The sequence below is a fragment of the Panthera pardus genome, unplaced genomic scaffold, assembly GCF_024362965.1.
Source record: "Panthera pardus isolate Hobbes unplaced genomic scaffold, ASM2436296v1 HiC_scaffold_20, whole genome shotgun sequence".
NCBI classification, from domain to species: Eukaryota; Metazoa; Chordata; class Mammalia; order Carnivora; family Felidae; genus Panthera; species Panthera pardus.
Window position 1 is genome coordinate 62,278,529 of NW_026526766.1, and position 19,157 is coordinate 62,297,685.

The 19,157-nt window shown below is 38.8% G+C and overlaps 1 protein-coding gene across 2 annotated transcripts in view; it reads left to right on the forward strand.

Moving 5' to 3' along the window:
• The window catches only part of TMEFF1 (transmembrane protein with EGF like and two follistatin like domains 1), an 80,817-nt gene that overhangs the window by 12,694 nt on the left and 48,966 nt on the right, over window positions 1–19,157 (forward strand). For both annotated transcript variants that reach the window (XM_019454336.2, XM_019454337.2), the window contains exons 2-3: window positions 8,990–9,099; window positions 16,168–16,297. In XM_019454336.2, the coding sequence (XP_019309881.1) occupies window positions 8,990–9,099; window positions 16,168–16,297 (240 nt within the window). The remainder of the gene's footprint in view (window positions 1–8,989; window positions 9,100–16,167; window positions 16,298–19,157) is intronic.

Sequence of the window (19,157 nt, forward strand, 5' to 3'; positions counted from 1 at the left end):
TCCCTCATATCTTTATCATAGGGGATAACTAATATAATATGGTTAATTTAATAAACAAGTTGAAGAGAGTTTAATTCCTAATTCATCTTATTTGCTTGCTTGGACAAAAGCCATCATTTACTAAACTTACTGTTTGATTTTTACCCTGAAATGTATTTTCAGTGATTTGTGTCATTAAAGGTGTTCCTTAGATTGGTCTGGAGAAAGAAAGACAGAACATTTTTTGTTGTTTACCTACTTGTTCTAGGCATTGTTGCTTTTAGTACATATCTAATCATTATAATATCTAGGAAAGAGAAGGTGTTATTATTCTAAGAGGTGAAGAGCTAGCATGTGAACCTGGCCCTTGTTGACATACAAACTAGTGCTTTGTCCATTATATAGGCAACCTCTCTTTGGGGCTGTGTTTGGAATCACATTGAGTTTTTTCCCCTATTAAGTATAACCAATATAGAAACTTAAAAAGAAGGGAAAATAATCTATTGCTCAACTGGTACAAAGACAGTACCTTTACCATTTTGTTATTTTCTGGCTGGGTTTTCCTATATGTGTTTTTTACACAATTATGGTCCATGTGTTGTCTTCTGCTTTTTCACTTGACATTTATAAGCATATTTCCATAGTGCCACATAATATATGCAGCCTTTTAAATAGCTCTATAATATTCCATGGCTGTACCACACCACTTCCTGGTGCAGGGTGTTTTAAATATTTAAATATTTCAGATATTTCTGCTGTTTTCAGTGTGGATATTGTGGACTTTGTCAGAGACTTTCTCATCAACAGTTGGATACAGGGTCAGGAACACGCCTGCCTTGTTTTGGCAGTGAAACCATCCAGCAGGATGTCTAGTCAGATTGGATTGGTGTGTTTTTCTAAAAAAAAAGGGGGGGGGGGGAAGGTTTTCTCGAACACTGTTAACATATAGACATGTGTATAAACCCCTTGAAATGAGGTTATTCTTAAGAAGAACAAGGTAAAGAGTTTCAACATGTCCTGTAGGGAGTCAATAAGAAATTAACTGGAGATGAACTAAAGATTCCCACATGTTGATGAATACTTTGCATTCATTATAGGACGTTCCCCCTGCAGTGCTCTGAGGACTGGCAGTGACAGGTGAGATGGCTTTAATAAGGTTGGGGAAAAGCAGGTTTGAAGACTTGAAGTGGTGTAAGTGAGATGAGAATGCTCAGAGAAAAGAAGCAAGACAGGACACAGTGGGATGGCTAAGGGCAGGACATTTTTATACATAGTAGGAATCCTCTTGTCCTGGTGCCTTAAGATTCTTGTAAGTTAGTTGGTTAATCAAGAAAGTCATTTAAGGGGCGCCTGGGTGGCCCAGTTGGTTAAGTGTCCGACTTCAGCTCAGGTCATGATCTCACAGTTCGTGGGTTCGAGCCCTGCGATGGGCTGTGTGCTGACAGCTCAGAGCCTGGAGCCTGCTTCAGATTCTGTGTCTCCCTCTCTCTCTGCCCCTCCCATGCTCATGCTCATGCTCTGTCTCTCAATAATAAATCAAAGTTAAAAAAAAAAAAAAAAAAAAGAAAGTCATTTAAGATGGGAGTCACAAAAATGATTTATAAATGTGTGTAGCATTTTATGTGAACCTAAAAATATACATACATTTATCACTTTTTAAATTTTAATTTTATTAATGTTTTATTTATTTTTGAGAGAGTGTATGCAGCAGGGGAGGGGCCAAGGGAGAGTGGGATAAGAGGATCTGAAGCGGGCTTTGCATTGAGAGCATAGAGCTGGATGCGGGGCTTGAATCCACGAATCATGATATCATGATCTGAGCCAAAGTTGGACGCTAAACTGACTGAGCCACCCGGTGTCCCTGGAGGCAATATATTTAGGTCCCTCTATTGAAATGAAAAATAGCCATGGTCAATGAGAAAGAATGAAATCTGGCCATTTGCAGCAGTGTGGATGGAACTGGAGGGTATTAAGCTAAGTGAAATAAGTCAGGCAGAGAAAGACATAACCATATGTTTTCACTCATATGTAGATCCTGAGAAACATAACAGAAGACTATGGGGGGAGGGGGAGGGGGAAAAAAGTTACAGAGAGGGAGGGAGGCAAACCATAAGAGACTGTTAAGTACTGAGAACAAACTGAGGATTGGTGGGAGTGGGGGAGAGCGGAAAGTGGGTGATGGGCACTGAGGAGGGCACTTGTTGGGATGAGCACTGAATGTTGTATGGAAACCAATTTGACAATATATTTAATATAAAAAAAATAACCATGGTAATGTGCAGAGGTCTTGGAGGTTGCTGCTTATTTGACTTAATTTTCTTTATAGTGAAGAGAATGAAACATAAAGCCTTTAATCAAGGCTTTGGTCATCTTTGATAGTGGTTCTCAGTGGATGGTAATTTTCTCCCCAGTGGACATTTGATAATGTCTGAAGACATTTTTGGTTGTTACAGCTGGGATAGTCCTGCTGGTATCTAGTGGGTAGAGGGCAGAAATGTTGCTAAACATCCTCCAGTGAACAGGATAGCCCCATGCATCAAAGAATTATCTTCCCCAAGATGTCAGTAGTGCTGAGGTTGAGAAGCCCTGAATTCTATCGTAACATCTTGCAAGGTTTGTTCACTTTTGGCTCTCCATTGGTGTTAGCTATCTTATAAGATTCCCTTCTGTTTAATGGAGTGGTGGTAGAAAAGTCCTATCATTCTGGAGGGCTAAGGGGGTCCATTTTTTAATTAAAAAAATTTTTTTTACATTTATTTATTTTTGAGAGACAGAGAGAGAGAGAGCATGAGCAGGGGAGGGGCAGAGAGAGGGGGAGACAAAGAATCTGAAGCAGGCTCCAGGCTCTGAGCTGTCAGCACAGAGCCTGACGGGGAGCCCACGAGCTGTGAGATCATGACCTGAGCTGAAGTTGGATGCTCAACCAACTGAGCTACCCAGGTGCCCTCTAAGGGGTCCATTTTGAACTGTAACCTGAACCTAGTTAGCGCTGCCAAAAGTTGGGGATTTTGGCTGCTCAGGTTCAGAGTGAGTAGGGTTCCTTTCTCTAGTGTTTGTGGTTTCCCAGCTTTGAGATCTTAATGAAAATTGAGACAGACTTTTTGTTTCTTTCTTTGTTTTTCTGAGAGAAGTTTTATATTTAGAGAATTGTGTGATGGGCACATTTGCAACCAGAGCAAAATATTTTTGTTTTGAGCCACTTTTCTGAGTGCTTCTTTGTGTAAAATATTTCTGTTTGGAGAATTGATTTTTGAGGGCCTTAGTAATGGCTCATCTATTTTGCTGAATTTCCATTTTGGGTTCAGGAAGGCAGCTATGTAATCATCATCATCATTGACAGGTAGTAGAGTGCCCTCTTGATGCCTGGTATTGTACAGAATACTTGAAAAGAAGTAACATTCAGAAGATGATCCCAAAATAGAATTCCTTCTGTACTGAGTTTGAGCTAAGGCATTGGTTCTCAAATTTGTGATAGAAATTGGAATAGCAGGAAGTCATGTTCATGATAAATTAATTTTATCATGTGGACTGGAATGTACCACCAAATTTTAAGATTTTGGCTTAGAAATATCTATCTTAATTAAATTTATATGCAGTCATTATGTCAGGATTATGTTTTACTACATGTATCAGTGACCTGACCAATGGTGGCTTAAATGATAAGGGCTTTATTTATTTATGTGTTTATTTCCTATGACAGTAAGTCTGGATGGGTGAAATCCAGGGGAGGTGTGGTGATTTTATAATTCTCTCTTTCCACACTCTTGCTCCTGTCCTTCTGGTCTACCATCTTTAGCTTGTAGCTTTCATCATCATATATGTAAGATGGCTGCTACAATCTTAGGCAAGGGTTTTACTCTCCAGGCAGGACAAAGAATGGAAGAATGAAGGAGGAAGGGACAGTGCTTACATATGGAACTATGGTACATTGCAAGGGGGTCTGGGATATACAGATTATTTAGCTGAGCATCTTGCTTCCTTGAACAAAGTTGGGGTTCTTTTACAAAGTAAGAGTAGATCCAGGGTAGGCAATTAGCTGTGACTGCCACAATAACAAAACAACTTAAAATGCACATTCATGAGCTTGTGTTCTCATAAAACACTGTTGGAGTTTTGTTTATTAATATTCTTTATTTATTTGAGGAATATTGGTTTTGTTGACAACTATCAAGGAAGTAATCTCAGATATTGAAGGTTTAAGAAATATGTGAAAAACTTTTAAAATGAGAAAATTCTTTTTCATTGACTTTTTTCCCCTTGCAAATGAGAAAATGAAACTCTTACTTGATTTTAATGTACATTAAATGTATATTTAAAGTACAATGTAATCTAAGAGAGCAGTTTTCATAAGGACCATGGTTTGGGAACCGCTGGTATTCATATTTATGTGTACGGTTTATTTATTTGTGTCTCTACTTTCACTTATATTGTTTTCCTAGATAAGAACATTCTCTTTCAGTATTGTATGGTGTGGGCAATTAAAACATTATTTATTAAAAAAAATTTTTTTTAAATGTTTATTTTCGAGATGGAGAGAGAGACACACAGAGTGCAAGTGGGGGAAGGGCAGAGAGAGAGAGGGAGACACAGAATCCGCAGGAGGCTCCAGGCTCCGAGCTGTCAGCACAGAACCTGACATGGGGCTCCAACTCAAAAAATGCAAGATCATGACCTGAGCCTAAGTCAGATGCTCAATTGACTGAGCCACCTAGGCGCCCCGAAAACATTCTTTATTTTTAAATGTTGTTTCTAAATTCTGTGTAATGATCCTGTATTGTTTTTTTTTTAAGTTTATTTATTTATCTTGAGAGAGAGAGAGAGAGTGCACACACTAGTGGGGGAGGGACAGAAAGAAAGGGGGGGGGGGAGAGAGAGAGAGAGAGAGAGAGAGAGAGAGAGAGAGAATGAGAATGAGAATATCCCAAGCAGGCTCTGCACTGTCAGCACAGAGCCCATTGCAGGGCTCAAACTCATGAACCACAAGCTCATGACCTGAACTGAAATCAGATGCTTAACTGACTGAGCCACGCAGGTACCCCTGTTTTTTTTTTTTTTTTAATCCTCTGTTTTGTTTTTTTTTTTTTTTAATTTTTTTTTTTAACGTTTATTTATTTTTGAGACAGAGAGAGACACAGCATGAACGGGGGAGGGGCAGAGAGAAAGGGAGACACAGAATCTGAAACAGGCTCCAGGCTCTGAGCAGTCACGTCCACGCGGGGCTGGAACTCACGGACCGTGAGATCGTGACCTGAGCCGAAGTCGGACGCCTAACCGACTGAGCCACCCAGGCGCCCCTAAATCCTGTGTTTTATAATCAGCAAAAAAGTCTTACTAATTTTTCAAAGCCAGTGCAAGTCTTGACATCTTTGACCTTGCATCCTCTGCCTCAAATCCATTTTTATCCACTTCTTTTTGTAGAAGTTTATTTTTTATATTTTTATTTAAGTGATCTCTATACCCCATGTGAGGCTTGAACTCAAAACCCCGATATCAAGAGTTAGATGCTCTTCTGACTGAGCCAGTCAGGCGGCCCTTTATCTCCTTCTTGAAACTCCTAGAGCAATTATAGCCTGTACAACAGCATTTTTTCCTTATGGACTACATTGAACGCATTAGTAATTGTTCCATGTTAGCAAGATCACAGGCTCCCTGTTAATATTTTTCTGTGTGCCCCAATTTCTTAGCATAGTATTAGATATATAGTAGATACTTGTTTCCTGATCAACTAAATAATCACATTTAACGCATTAATACACACAAAAATATCATGAATTTAATAACAGGGTAGGCATAAAATGAAACATGACTAATAGCCAGTGTAATCAGAATTTCATGACTTTTGCCCTCACCTATTAATGTGGAACCTCTAGCTTCCCCAGATTGCTCTCCCTCCAGGTTTATTCTTGGAATCACCAAAGGGTGTTTCATGTGGGCTCACTAATGTATTCTGGCCACTGCCACATGGCACATCTTTTTCTTCCTGCCATGTTTGCTGCCCCTAGATATCAGAGGTGTATCTCTGTGTCTGATTATCTCCTTGGCTTTGTGCCATCCTGCCAGGTGTGGTGCTGATGCTGGGGCTTTTGAGGTGTCCCAGCCTCTTTTCTCCCCCCGCTATTCTGTCTTGTCGTGTGGACATCAAAGCAGAACTCTTTATACCTTGTTGTTTCAGAGCTTTTAGTGAAAGCTGCTATTTAGTTTCTTACTGTAGCTCCTCTGTTATGTTGAGTTCTTGGGGCTGGGCTGGGGGAGTAGTCCAAGTGATAGACACCATCTTGTGCACAGGACACTCCTCCTGTTCAAGCTCTGTTTATTGAACCAAGCTTTTCTGCCTCTCTTTAGTAAGGATGATTATTGTCCTAAAATGTTTCTTAGTCTTTCATGCAAATAGATGCTTTGAAAAAAATTTTTTTTAATGTTTATTTATTTTTTTGAGAGAAAGAGACAGAGCATGAGAGGGGGAGGAGCAGAAAGAGAGGAAGACACAGAATCTGAAGCAGGCTCCAGGCTCCAGCTGTCTGCACAGAGCCGGTCGTGGAGCTCAAACTCACTAACTGTGAGAGCATGACCTGAGTCGAAGTCGGGCACTAAACCGACTGAGCCACCCAGGTGCCCAAACAAATAGATGCTTTGAACAATCCTCAGTCTCCAGAGAAGTGTGAATCTTAGTATCAGGGATTGTTTAGGTTCTAGATTTCAAGGCCATTGTATAATTTTATTTATTTATTTGTGGGGTGGGTGGGGAGAGGGGCAGAGTAAAAGAGAAAGAGAATCTCACACAGGCTCCATGCTCAGTGTAGAACTTGGTGTGGGGCTGGATCCCACAACCCTGGGATCATGAACTGAGCTGAAATCAAGAGTTGGATGCTCAACTGACTGAGCTACCCAGGCACCCCACTGCCATTGTACTTTTAAAATACAATAAGTAAAACATACCTCAAAGATTCTCAAGCCCAAGTAGCAAGTCAGAGCTACTCAGACCATGATCTTGAACCCCCCCCCCAAAAAAAAAAAATTTTATCCCTGTTTTATATGTCTGATTGTATTGGAACCCAGTGTGAACTTTAAGGCTACAAAGAAAAGGAGGAGAAATGCACTCAATTTTATTTCTCAAATTGTACAATTCTTTTTATTTCTATGGCCCGTAAAATTGACTAAGCCTGTAGTTGAACAAAAATATTATGCATTGTTATCCTCTTCTCCAAAGCGGTTCTTTATTAATATTTAGTTAATCTTCCTTGGGTTTCAAGATGTACATTAGAGTGTATTTGGAACTGCACCTTGTGCAAATTCCCAGTAGGAATGAGGGTATATAGAAAAAAAGCAAGCCCCACACTTAGGATTGAGTCTCAAGTACTAATGCAAGTCATCAAGGAGGAGAAGGGTGAGTAAGCAAAAATTGGGAGATGAGGGGAACCAAGAACATAGAGCCTCCATAGCCAGATAGCCAAGGTGAAAGGAGTTAAAAGATGATCATCTGTGTCTGAAATAGCTTGTGAAACAGTGAGAACAACAAAATAGCTCTAGTAGTTTCCTGTTGTTTTAAGTTTCAGCTCATGTCTTTTTTAAACATGTGAGTTTCATTTAAGGAAAAGAAAAAAGTTTTGTAACCTATAGTTACATAGATGTATACTTAACCTAGTGTGCAGTGCTTGGTTGAGAGTGGTTATTCAGATAAGTGGACTCCTTGGGTATTTAGGTACTTGACTGCCAGTTCCTTGGAGGGTCAGTTCCGAGGAGTAGGACACCCAAGACACCATTGCAGAGCAGTGAGAACAAACGGGGCAGAGAGATCCAATGAAATGTCACCAGGACAGATGCCATTAGATACAGAGACACTGGACTCTGTGTCTCTGAGTCCACTGAGTCCTGCTTTGAAATCTAGAAATAGAAAACAATGGAGGAAGGGGGAATGCTGGAGAAATGCTCCCTGAGATCTGTTTGCCAAGACTTCATCATGATCTAGAGGTTCAGGAGACCTTGTGCCCTTCCCAGGGTCCCTCAGTTACTGAGTGACAGAGTCAGAAGCTACTTTAGGCCATCCTGCTCCCAGACTTCTTTCTTTACCTGTACAATGGAATGGGTTTTCAAAATAATCATTTATTATTTGTTATTGTTGCTATAATTTTATTGTTTGTTGTTTGTTGTTGTATGTCTCATTCCTAATAGAATATAAAAATTGCATTATAGTGGTTTTTACTTACTTCCATATGATGCTAGGTAGCTTAATTTGATAGTTCCAGAGCAAGACCGATGATGGTCTTGGAGCAGGAGCAAAATGGCCACAGAATGCTAAGTATTGTTGATTGGAGCTACTTCCTGTGGTAGAGTGAAATTAAGTCATTAAAAAATTTTAAGAGTGAGATTTTTAGTTTTTTTAATTCTGTGCACATAAATGCTCCATATATATCAATTGTATGATATTCAGGTTTACTTTAGAATTCTTTTCTAATTAAATTAGTTGGTCTAGAATGAATTATGTTCACCTGAAATTTATTTAGATACCAAAAGAATTAAGATTTCTTCTAATTATTCTTATTCTCCTTAAAAGTAACTTAATCACTAGAAAAATGATCTAAGGGAGTGCCTGGCTGGCTTAGCCGTTAGGGCATGCTACTCTTGATCTGGGGGTCATGAGTTTAAGCCCCACATTGGGTGTAGAGATTAGTTTTTAAAAACCTATTAAAAAATAATCTAAGATATTAAGATAATGGTAAGAAAACTGTCTTAAGCTGTTGGTAGCCAACTAGAAAAATTCTGAGATTTACCTTTGGGAATTCTGTGAAATCCTGAAATTTTGAGTTTTATTTTGGTTTGGGTTGCTTATTAGGCATATTATTATGCAAGGTTCTCTTTGGGGAATTTTGAACATTTTGTGTCCTTGCTTTTCGTATGTTATGTCTTGTTACACTGTGAATGAGACGATGAACACATTTTAAGGTTTTTTTTCTTTTATATATGGACATTTGGATACAAAAAGACATATGAAACATTTTTTTCTCTTTTTCAGAATTAAATGTGAGGGAGTCTGATGTAAGAGTTTGTGATGAATCGTCATGTAAATATGGAGGAGTCTGTAAAGAAGATGGAGATGGTTTGAAATGTGCATGTCAGTTTCAGGTGAGGAAACCAATCCTATTTTGAAGAATTTTACATTTTTAACATTTTATCATTCTACATTTTTCAAATTAAAAAGCTTAAAGCACCTTGAATCCCATAAAGAAGTTGGACTTCCCAGCCCACTGATTTTTTTGTCAGATGAAATACTATTATTTGTACATTCTTTGCTTCTTTCTTTGAGTTAAGAGGGCAGACTGGCAATAATAGATGTGAAGATGCTTTGAAAAAATATTAAAAGTTCTATTCAAATGTAAGTTCTACTTGTCACTGAAAAGAAATGAGTTTCTTATTTAAAACGTTGGCAATTTTCCCCCTTTCCTTCTCTTTCTAGGTTTTTTGCTTTCCATTAAATTTTTTTTTTTTTTTAATTTGAGTGTAGTTGACCCACAGTGTTACGTTAGTTTCAGGTGTACAACATAGTGATTCAGCTTCTTTATATGTTATGCTCTTCCCTTCCATTTTTATTTGCTACTGTCTCATCTCTTTATGCCAAAGAACATGGCTGACTCAGTGCCTCAGGGTAGGTCAGGGTTAGAGGTAAACTAGACAGAGGAACCTCAGACTAACATCTTTGCTTTTCAGATGCTCTTTTAGGTTGTGATTGTGTTGTCTAAAAAAAAGCTAAAAAGAAGGAATGCAAAGGCTGTTACATTCAATTCTTTTTATTTGCTGTGATTAAATTATAATCTGGCTTCAAAAAGTTGCTCAGAAGATGGTCCCTGATTTAGGATTTGAGATGAAACAAAGGCAAAACTGGAATTTTTTTCACTTATCATTTTATTCTAATTGGACCCATCATTTTGGATTTTAAAGGAAGGAAAGGGTACAGAGATTAGAGACAAAAGCATAGGACAGTCAGTATTTCCAGTAACCCTATAACCTCAGCAAGTTCCTATATGTTCCATCTGAAAAGAGATGTTTTCTACCTTTTTTCTACCCTTTATGTTTTCTACCCTTTTTTATGATATTGTAATGAGAATCAAAATCAGAGAGGCTGCATATGAATTCTCTGAAAACTTAAAACTATTGGAGGAAGAGTAGGGAGGGAGATATACTATTGTCCAGCTACACAGACCCTTCATAGTCAAAGGGACTTTATAATGCACTATTTATTCACAGTAGCTATCTTTGATGTGGTTTAGCTGACCTTGTGCCCGCACCTACCTGGTTACTCATGCAATGAATGTTCTCTTCAATGTGTTATGTTTGGCTTCCCTGCCTGCTCCCTAACCATTCTTGAAAGGGATAGCAACTAAAGTGGGCTTCTTTCCTTAAAAGAAGGTATTGGTGTATATAGTGTTACTAAGCCCTCATGAACTTTTACCGCTTTCTGTTCTTCACCTTAGATAATTTTTTATGATCTGCCTTCAGATTCCCTAATCTTTTCTTCTCTTCTCCATTCAGTACATCCAGTGAGTTTTTATTTTCAGATATTTTATTTCTAGAATTTATAGTTTTGATTTCTTGACTGAGATTTCCTGTCTTTTCATTCATCACAAGCATATTTTCCTCTAGCTTAGATCCTATTGCTGCTTCAAAATCTTTGCTAATTTCAGCATCTGGGACATCTCAGGGATCAGATTGTCTTTTCATTTGAAAATGGATTGTGTTTTCCTTTTTCTTTGTATTAGGGTAATTTTGAATTTATTGTACACATTGTGAATGATATGTTTTAGAGTGTTTGAATTTTGTTATGTTCCTCTGAAGAGTACTGTCACTTGGAAGCAATTAAGTTGGCTGAACTCAAACTGCACATTCTCTTCCCTGTTGTGGGAAGCAACACAAATATCAGTTCATTTCTTTTAGTCTTTGCCTGGGCTACTTAGAATCTGCCTCATGAGTGGTTTGGGAGTCAGCCAGAAATTTGGTCTGAGTTTATATACAGAATCTGGAAGGCCCTTCTGACTCTTTCCTTTCTGGGTTTCTCTCTTTTTAGTGGCTCTGATTGCCCTGAACGCTATTCTTTGGTTCATTGAGCCAGAAAGATTGGAGCTTTCTTACTGGTGTTTTAGCCACTCCTGTATTGGGAAGACTGAAGCTGTTCCCTCTTCCAGCTGTCTTACATTTCTTTAGGTTAAATTCCTTGATGTGGAATTGTTGAGCCAGTGGATAGTGGATGCTTATGTACAGATAACATTCTCATCAATAACAGTACATTTGACTGCTGGTTTCCTCTTAGCCTCTTGGTAATGGGTTTTGTCAATCCTGTAAAAAATTTTTTTATTTTACTGTTTACTTATTTTGAGAGAGAGTGATCATGAGAGGAGAAGTAGAGAGAAAGGGAGAGAGGGAATTCCAAGCAGGTTCTGTGCTGAAAGTACAGATCTCATGAACTGCAAGATCATGACCTGAGTTAAAGCCAAGAGTTGGACTCTCAACTAACTGAGCCACCAGTCACCCTTCAGTCCTTTTAAATTGTAAATCTGGGGGCGCCTGGGTGGCTTGGTCGGTTAACCGACTTCGGGACTTCGGCTCAGGTCATGATCTCACGGCCCGTGAGTTCGAGCCCCACGTCGGGCTCTGTGCTGACCGCTCAGAGCCTGCAGCCTGTTTCAGATTCTGTGTCTCCCTCTGTCTCTGCCCCTCCCCTGTTCATGCTCTGTCTCTCTCTGTCTCAAAAATAAATAAACGTTGAAAAAAAAAATTAAAAAAAAATAAATAAAAATAAAAAAATAAATTGTAAATCTGTATGGCCAAAAAAATTTTTTTTTAAATTTTCATTTGATTGTTAGAGAAATTGAAAATTTGCCATGTGTTTATTGACCATTTTTTTGTGAATTTATATTTCATATTCTTTGCCCATTTTTTTGGAGTATTTTCTTTTCTCCTTGTGTTGATATGTGAAGACATATGCATACTCTATATATAGTATACTATTTGAGTACTTATATATTGCTTACTATGCTGAGCATTATCCATTAATAGTTCTAAATGTGTATATACATATGGATATATATATATGTGTGTGTATATATATATATGTATATATATATATCCATATATATAAAAGCCTCTATAACTCATAAACTCCCATGAGAACCTGTGATATGGGTACCGTTTTTACATTTTTTAAAAGAGTAATGTATGCCCATTTACATACATTGAAGGATTGACAACAACTTGAACATTATATAAGAAGATGTATAATACAATGAAAAATGTCTTTCACTCCAGACTACCAATTGCTCTTCTTTTTTTTTTTTTTTTTTTTTTTATGTTTTTATTTATTTTTGAGACAGAGAGAGACAGAGCATGAGCAGGGAAGGGGCAGAGAGAGAGGGAGACACAGAATCGGAAGCAGGCTCCAGGCTCTGAGCCATCAGCACAGAGCCCGATGCAGGGCTCGAACTCACAGACTGTGAGATCATGACCTGAGCCAAAGTCGGATGCTCAACCGACTGAGTCACCCAGGCGCCCCTCAATTGCTCTTCTTTTTTTTTTTTTTTTTTAACTTTTTTTTAATGTTTATTTATTTTTAAGACAGAGAGAGACAGAGCATGAATGGGGGAGGGGCAGAGAGAGAGGGAGACACAGAATCGGAAGCAGGCTCCAGGCTCTGAGCCATCAGCCCAGAGCCCGACGCGGGGCTCGAGCTCACGAACCGTGAGATCGTGACCTGAGCTGAAGTTGGACGCTCAACCGACTGAGCCACCCAGGCGCCCCTCAATTGCTCTTCTTAAAGGCAACATCTGTTACTTGTATTTCCTTCTAGAAATATTGTACGTTCTATAGGCATATGCGATTGACCCTTGAACAACACAGGCTTGACCTGTGTGGGTCCACTTATACACGGATTTTTTATAGTACAGTCCTGTAAATGTATTTTCTCTTTTATGTGATTTTTTTTCATAGCATTTTCTTTTCTCTAGCTTACTTCATTGTAAAAGTACAATATATAATACATGTAACATACCAAATATGTGTTAATTGTTTATGTTATTGGTAAGGCTTCTTGTCAATAGCAGGTTATTAGTAGCTAAGATTTTGGGGTGTCAAAAGTTATGCATGGGTTTTTGATGTGCGGGGGATTGGTACCCCTAACACCCATGTTGTTTAAGGGTCAGTTGTAGGTATTTTAGTTTCTCTTTTAAGTTTTAAACCACTCAGTAGTATTTACCTTAGAGTGTTCCTTTTTAATTGAGAGTACAAAAGTTTTGAAGAAGTTATTCTAGTGTCATTTTCATTTTGTTTATAATTTTTAATATAAATAATTTTTTTAATTTAAATTCATGTTAATATATATATTATATGTGTGTGATATAAAGAAGTTTAAATTTTTGTATCATATTTTATTTTTGTCTTCATGATTCTGCTTTTCATTGATTGAAAGTCTTTCCTTGCAACTTTAAGATTATAAAGAAATAGCCTCTTTGACCTTTGTCACATATTTGGACAGCTAGAAAATCCTTGTATGATCTGTCTGAATCCTTTGCATTCTTACCTGGTGGCAAAGCAAGAAAGAGAAATAAAAGTTAGGAGTTGAGATCACTAGATATTTATCCAAGCCTTTATCCAAGGCTTGCTTTGTGCTTGGTGCCAGATGCTGAGGATATAAAGATGTTTAAAGACAAGTTGCTTGCCCTGTAGGAGCAAACTGCCTCAGGGCTTACAGCATGATTTGATCCTGCTGCTGAACAAACCTTCCTTTGACTATTCTGCCTTCTTATAATTTATAGATCCGTTCAATTTAGACCTAGGTGATTGCCAGTTGAAGAAAAATCACCTCCTATGTCCATTAAACACTTATTTGCTGGTTTCTTTAGCTGTATCTTTCAATTCATTTAAAAAACTTGCTTATGATTCAGCATGCTTTTAGTGTTAATATTGTTTATTAACCATATTATAATTTCTGGCTTATAATTTAAATACATTTTAACAGATAATAACAGGATTTTAAATAAAGTCTAAAATTTTTTTTTTCAGTCTGCTAGTAAGAGCTATTATATCTTGTGACATTATATACACAAACCTACTTTTATTTTGTACCAAGAAAAATGATCAGTATTGCATCTTTCTATGAATACGTGGATTATATCCAAAGAGGAGTGCCTACGACTTTCCTATTTTCTTTTTTCCTCTTTGTCTTTTTCCTTCTCCCTGGAGTACTCCAGACTGTGTTTTTTTTTTTCCTGAATTTATCAATGTCTGCTATTGCTAGGTGTTGCATGCCCTCTTATTAGACCTTTGTATTAGAGTTCTCCAGAGAAACAGAACCAATAGGAAATACACACACACAGAATGAGGGGAAAAAGGGAGGGGATGATATATTTTAAGGAATTGGTTTGCTTGATTATGGAGGATGACAAGTCACGTGATCTGTTGTCTGCAAGCTGGATGTCCAGGAAAGCTGATAGTGTAGTTCCAGTCCAAGTCTGAAGGCCTGAGAATCCGGGGAGATGAAGATGTAAGTCCCAGTCTAAGACTGAAGTCCTGAAAACCAGGAGAATAGCCTTGTCCCAAATCCAGCAGTCAGGCAGGGAGACCCAGTTCTCCTTTCCTCTACTTTTTTGTTCTATTCAGGCCCTCAGATCGATTGGATGATCCCACCAACATTGGGGAGGGCACTTAGTCAGTTGATTCTAATGGAAATTCAATCAGAAACACCTTCAGAGGGGCGCCTGGGTGGCTCAGTCGGTTAAGCGTCCGACTTCAGCTCAGGTCACGATCTCGCGGTCCGCGAGTTCGAGCCCCGCGTCGGGCTCTGGGCTGATGGCTCAGAGCCTGGAGCTTGCTTCCGATTCTGTGTCTCCCTCTCTCTCTGCCCCTCCCCCGTTCATGCTGTGTCTCTCTCTGTCTCAAAAATAAATAAACGTTAAAAAAAAAAACAAAAAAGAAACACCCTCAGAGAGCATCCAGAGATAATGTTTAATCTGGGCACCCTGGGGCCTAGTCAGGTTGACACATAATATTGACCATCACAATCTTGTTGCTATTTTCTTACTTATTATATTCAGCAAAGTTCTTGACATGCAGTAGGCACACAATACATGCTTGAATGGATGTGGCTCAGAGTTGTACACTCCGCACCTTTCTAAACTACTTCAAATTACATTCTTCTAGCTAAATAGAAGGTATAGGGAGAATTGTTTCACCCAGCAAGGGTGGCAGTATGGAGGAGGCGGACCTTAGGTTAGAGTCAGTGCCCACGTCAGAAGTTGCATGTTGTTAAAATCGCCAAATCCCTTCATTTGCCTAGAGCATAATGAGAGGCTCCTAAGAGAGACCCCTGGAAACAGACTGACCAAAGAACAGCAGGTCTTCTCCTTCCATCTCATGCTCACTCCTAGGTATGTATGTGCTTGTTAGGTTGAATTTCAGGCACGATTTTAAGCTCCCTGTTCACTACCACCAAATGACACATGGTAACACCCTGCTGAATAACTCAACTGTGTAGTGGTTAGAATACATCACTTGTGAGAAATTGTGGGTCTCCCACTTACTAGCTATGACCGTGGGCAACTACGTAAGACTCAGAAGTGATGAAGGCATAGCAAAACCAGCTAATATTTACTGAGAATTTACCATGGCCAGATATAAATGCTAAAGATGGATTTCTCTTATTTAATCTTCACAACAACTTTATTAGGTAGATGCATTAGGTGGAGGAAATGGCAATGATGCTAGCCTATAGTTACGTGGATGGTAGATCCAGAGATCATGTATTTCTTTGTGTTTTCTATAGCATGTATCTTGGGACTTTGCATTCCGGTGGTATTGAATAAATGAATTTTGATTTTAATAAAATGACATTATATAATTAGTGCTTATTAGCTTATTATAAACATAGCCAAGAATTTCTCTCTTACCTCATTGGATTTTTATAGCAAGCAAATGCACTAGATAGCACAGGGATTTTCTTATCTTTATGGATAGTTGATAGTTATTTTCATTATAAATGTGAAAAAAGGTGTGAGAAAATGGTATAACTCTCTTTTATTTAAACCAAACAAAAGAACAAACTATTCTGTAGAAGTATGTCACAGTACTATGGTATTACATTCATAAATATGAAGTGAACTATTAATATTCCTGCTTAGTTTTGAAAGTTTATTTTTGTTTCTTTTGCAGTGCCATACAAATTACATTCCTGTCTGTGGATCAAATGGGGACACTTATCAAAATGAATGCTTTCTCAGAAGGGCTGCTTGTAAGCACCAGAAAGAGATAACAGTAGTAGCAAGAGGACCATGCTACTCTGGTATGTGTGATACTCTTCTGAATAAATGTTACAGATGATTCCATCATAGTCTCTAAAAGGCAATTTCCAGTCAGAGATGTATTCCCAGAACTGCTCTATGGATTAGTTGTTTGGGGAGTGGAGGGGCTCTTTTTTGTCTGCATTTCATGTCGTTGCTTTAAATTTGTTTTTTAATGTTTGTTTATTTTTGCAAGAGAGAGAGAGAGATAGAGAGAGATAATGTGAGCAGGGGAGGGGGAGAGAGAGAGGGAGACACAGAATCTGAAGCAGGCTCCAGGCTCTGAACTGTCAGCACAGAGCCTGATGCAGGGCTCAAACTAATGAACTGTGAGATCATGACCTGAGCCGAAGTCAGATGCTTAACCGATTGAGCCACCCAAGCACCCCTCGTGTTGTTGCTTTTTAACCCCAGGTGGTGAAATTTCGTGGGGTCTTTGCCTGCCTTTTGCCTTATGGTTTGAATATTAGAACGAGATTTGGGGTGGAAATTACATGGGATCCATTTTGTTGGGTTTTATTTTCATGGCAGGGGAAAGGGGTGGAGAATATTTATAGAAAGTCATTAGTGGCATCCCAGGATGTGTCTCTTTCCAAGCTTGTCTCTTTTTATATCGTCTCTATTCTGTCTGCCAATCCTTGTCACCTATCTTCCCCCAGGTTTTTTGTATTTATTTCTCTTTTCCTTCCTGAATCAGTAGTGGTTAATTTTGGAAGGCACTAATGTAAGTTTCTTACTTGCATTTGTATTTGGGGACAGGGATGCAAGTGAAGTGTTGTAATTAGAATTATCGTATGAAGGTTAGCAGTATAGGTGTAGACACTTCCTATATGATATACTTTATTTATTTATTTATTTATTTATTTTCCTATGTATTATAGTGCCTGTGTCCAGAATTTTTACTGGGGCTCCATTTCATAAGCACGAATGATCCATTGTCCATGTGGTTGATCTCAAACTCCAGGTCCACTAATACCATATATTTGAAAGCCCCCACTCTAAATTAAGTGGCTGGTCTTTGTGGTTGGCCAACCCTCTACCCTAAGGCTATAGAGTGTGGCCAGCCCCACCCTATCATCTGATGTGGTTAGCACCCTCCTGAAACGAGACACTTCTGGCAGGTATGATGTAGATTACCTTAAAGAAGCTGAGGGCAGGGGTGCCTGGGTGGCTCAGTCGGTTAAGCCTCTGACTTTGGCTCAGGTCATGATCTCATTCATGGCTCTCGGGGCTCTGTGCTGACAGCTCAGCTTTGGATTCTGTGTCTCTCTCTCTTTCTCCCTCTCCCTGGCTTGTGCTCTGTTTCTCTCTCTCTCTCAAAAATAAGTAAACATTTAAAAAAATTAAAAAGAAAATACAAAAAAGCTGTGGGCAAAGACCAGGCCTTTCTTTGGACAATACCAAATTCTTTTCCCTACATCAAATAATTATGTGCTTCGTGAAACGATTATGTTCTCAGGCCAATAGACTATCATTTGTTGTGATTCTTGTATACTTCTCTAAGTACATTGTGTTTCACAGACTTGGTTTAGAAACTAAAAAAGAGGGGCACCTGGGTGGCTCAGTCGGTTAAGTGTCCAACTTTGGCTCAGGTCATGATCCAACGGTTTGTGAGTTTGAGCCCCATGTCAAACTCTGTGTTGACAGCTCAGAGCCTGGAGCCTGCTTCGGATTCTGTGTCTCCCATACTCTCTGTTCCTCCTCCTCTTGCACTCTGTCTCTCTCTCTCTCTCTCTCAAAAATAAATAAAATGTAAAAAAAAAAAAAAAAAAAGTAAAAAAGAATATGGAGCTCTTTACAATCCCAAATTAATTAGGTGTCTCTTATGAGGAGCATGTGTTTAAGACACAAAGTGCTTTGATAGGCAGTGAATGGTAAACATTAGAATCAGGGTGGTAGATTGGAAAGAGCACTGCACTGGGGTTGAAAGACCTAATTTTAACTCCAGCTCTTATTTATTTTTTATTAAAAAATTTTTTTATGTTTATATTTGAGAGAGAGAGAGAGAAAGAGAGAGAGAGTGTGCATGGGCAGGGGAGGGGCACAGAGACACAGAGACAGAATCTGAAGCAAGCTCCAGGCTCTGAGCTGTCACTCAGAGCCCAATGTTGGGCTTGAACTCACAAACTAGGAGATCATGACCTGAGCTGAAGTCAGATGCTTAACTGACTGAGCCACCCAGGACACCCCCCTCCAGCTCTTGTTTACTTATTTACTATATGACCTTGGACAAGTCACTTAGTTACTCTGAGCCCCAGTTATTTAAAGTGTTAAATGGATACCATCTCTTGGGATTGTTAAATGAGGATTGAATAAACTAAGCTGTAAGGTGCTATATTGATCTTGTTAGACGCTTGGTGGGACATTGCTAGAAATAAGTCTTTTGTTTACTTGCAAAATGCTTACTTAGAGCTTTAGCCTTTTTTCCTCTGTGAAATTTTTCTCCTTTGGCATCTCCTGACAGAGTTTTTTTCACACTTTGTGCGTATCTCTATGTATATATCATACTGTATTTCATTTATCTGACACATCTGTCTTCAGCTGGATCAGTTGCTTCTCAACAGGAGGGCAGGATGCCCCATCTGGGGAGGTATATTATAGTCCCAGGGTTTGGGTGGAGTTGTGTGGATGGGGAAAGGCACATGAACAATGAAAATACAATCTACAAGAAGAACTCAACTCATTATCAGAGTAGTCACAATATTTCAGAGTTTTTATCTTACTTTATTTTATTTATTTATTTTATTTTTTAATGTTTGTTTATTTATTTTTGAGAGAGCGCAAGCAGGGAGGGGCAGAGAGGGGTACAGAGGATCCAAGGTGGACTCTGTGCTGACAGCAGTGAGCCCGATATAGAGCTCG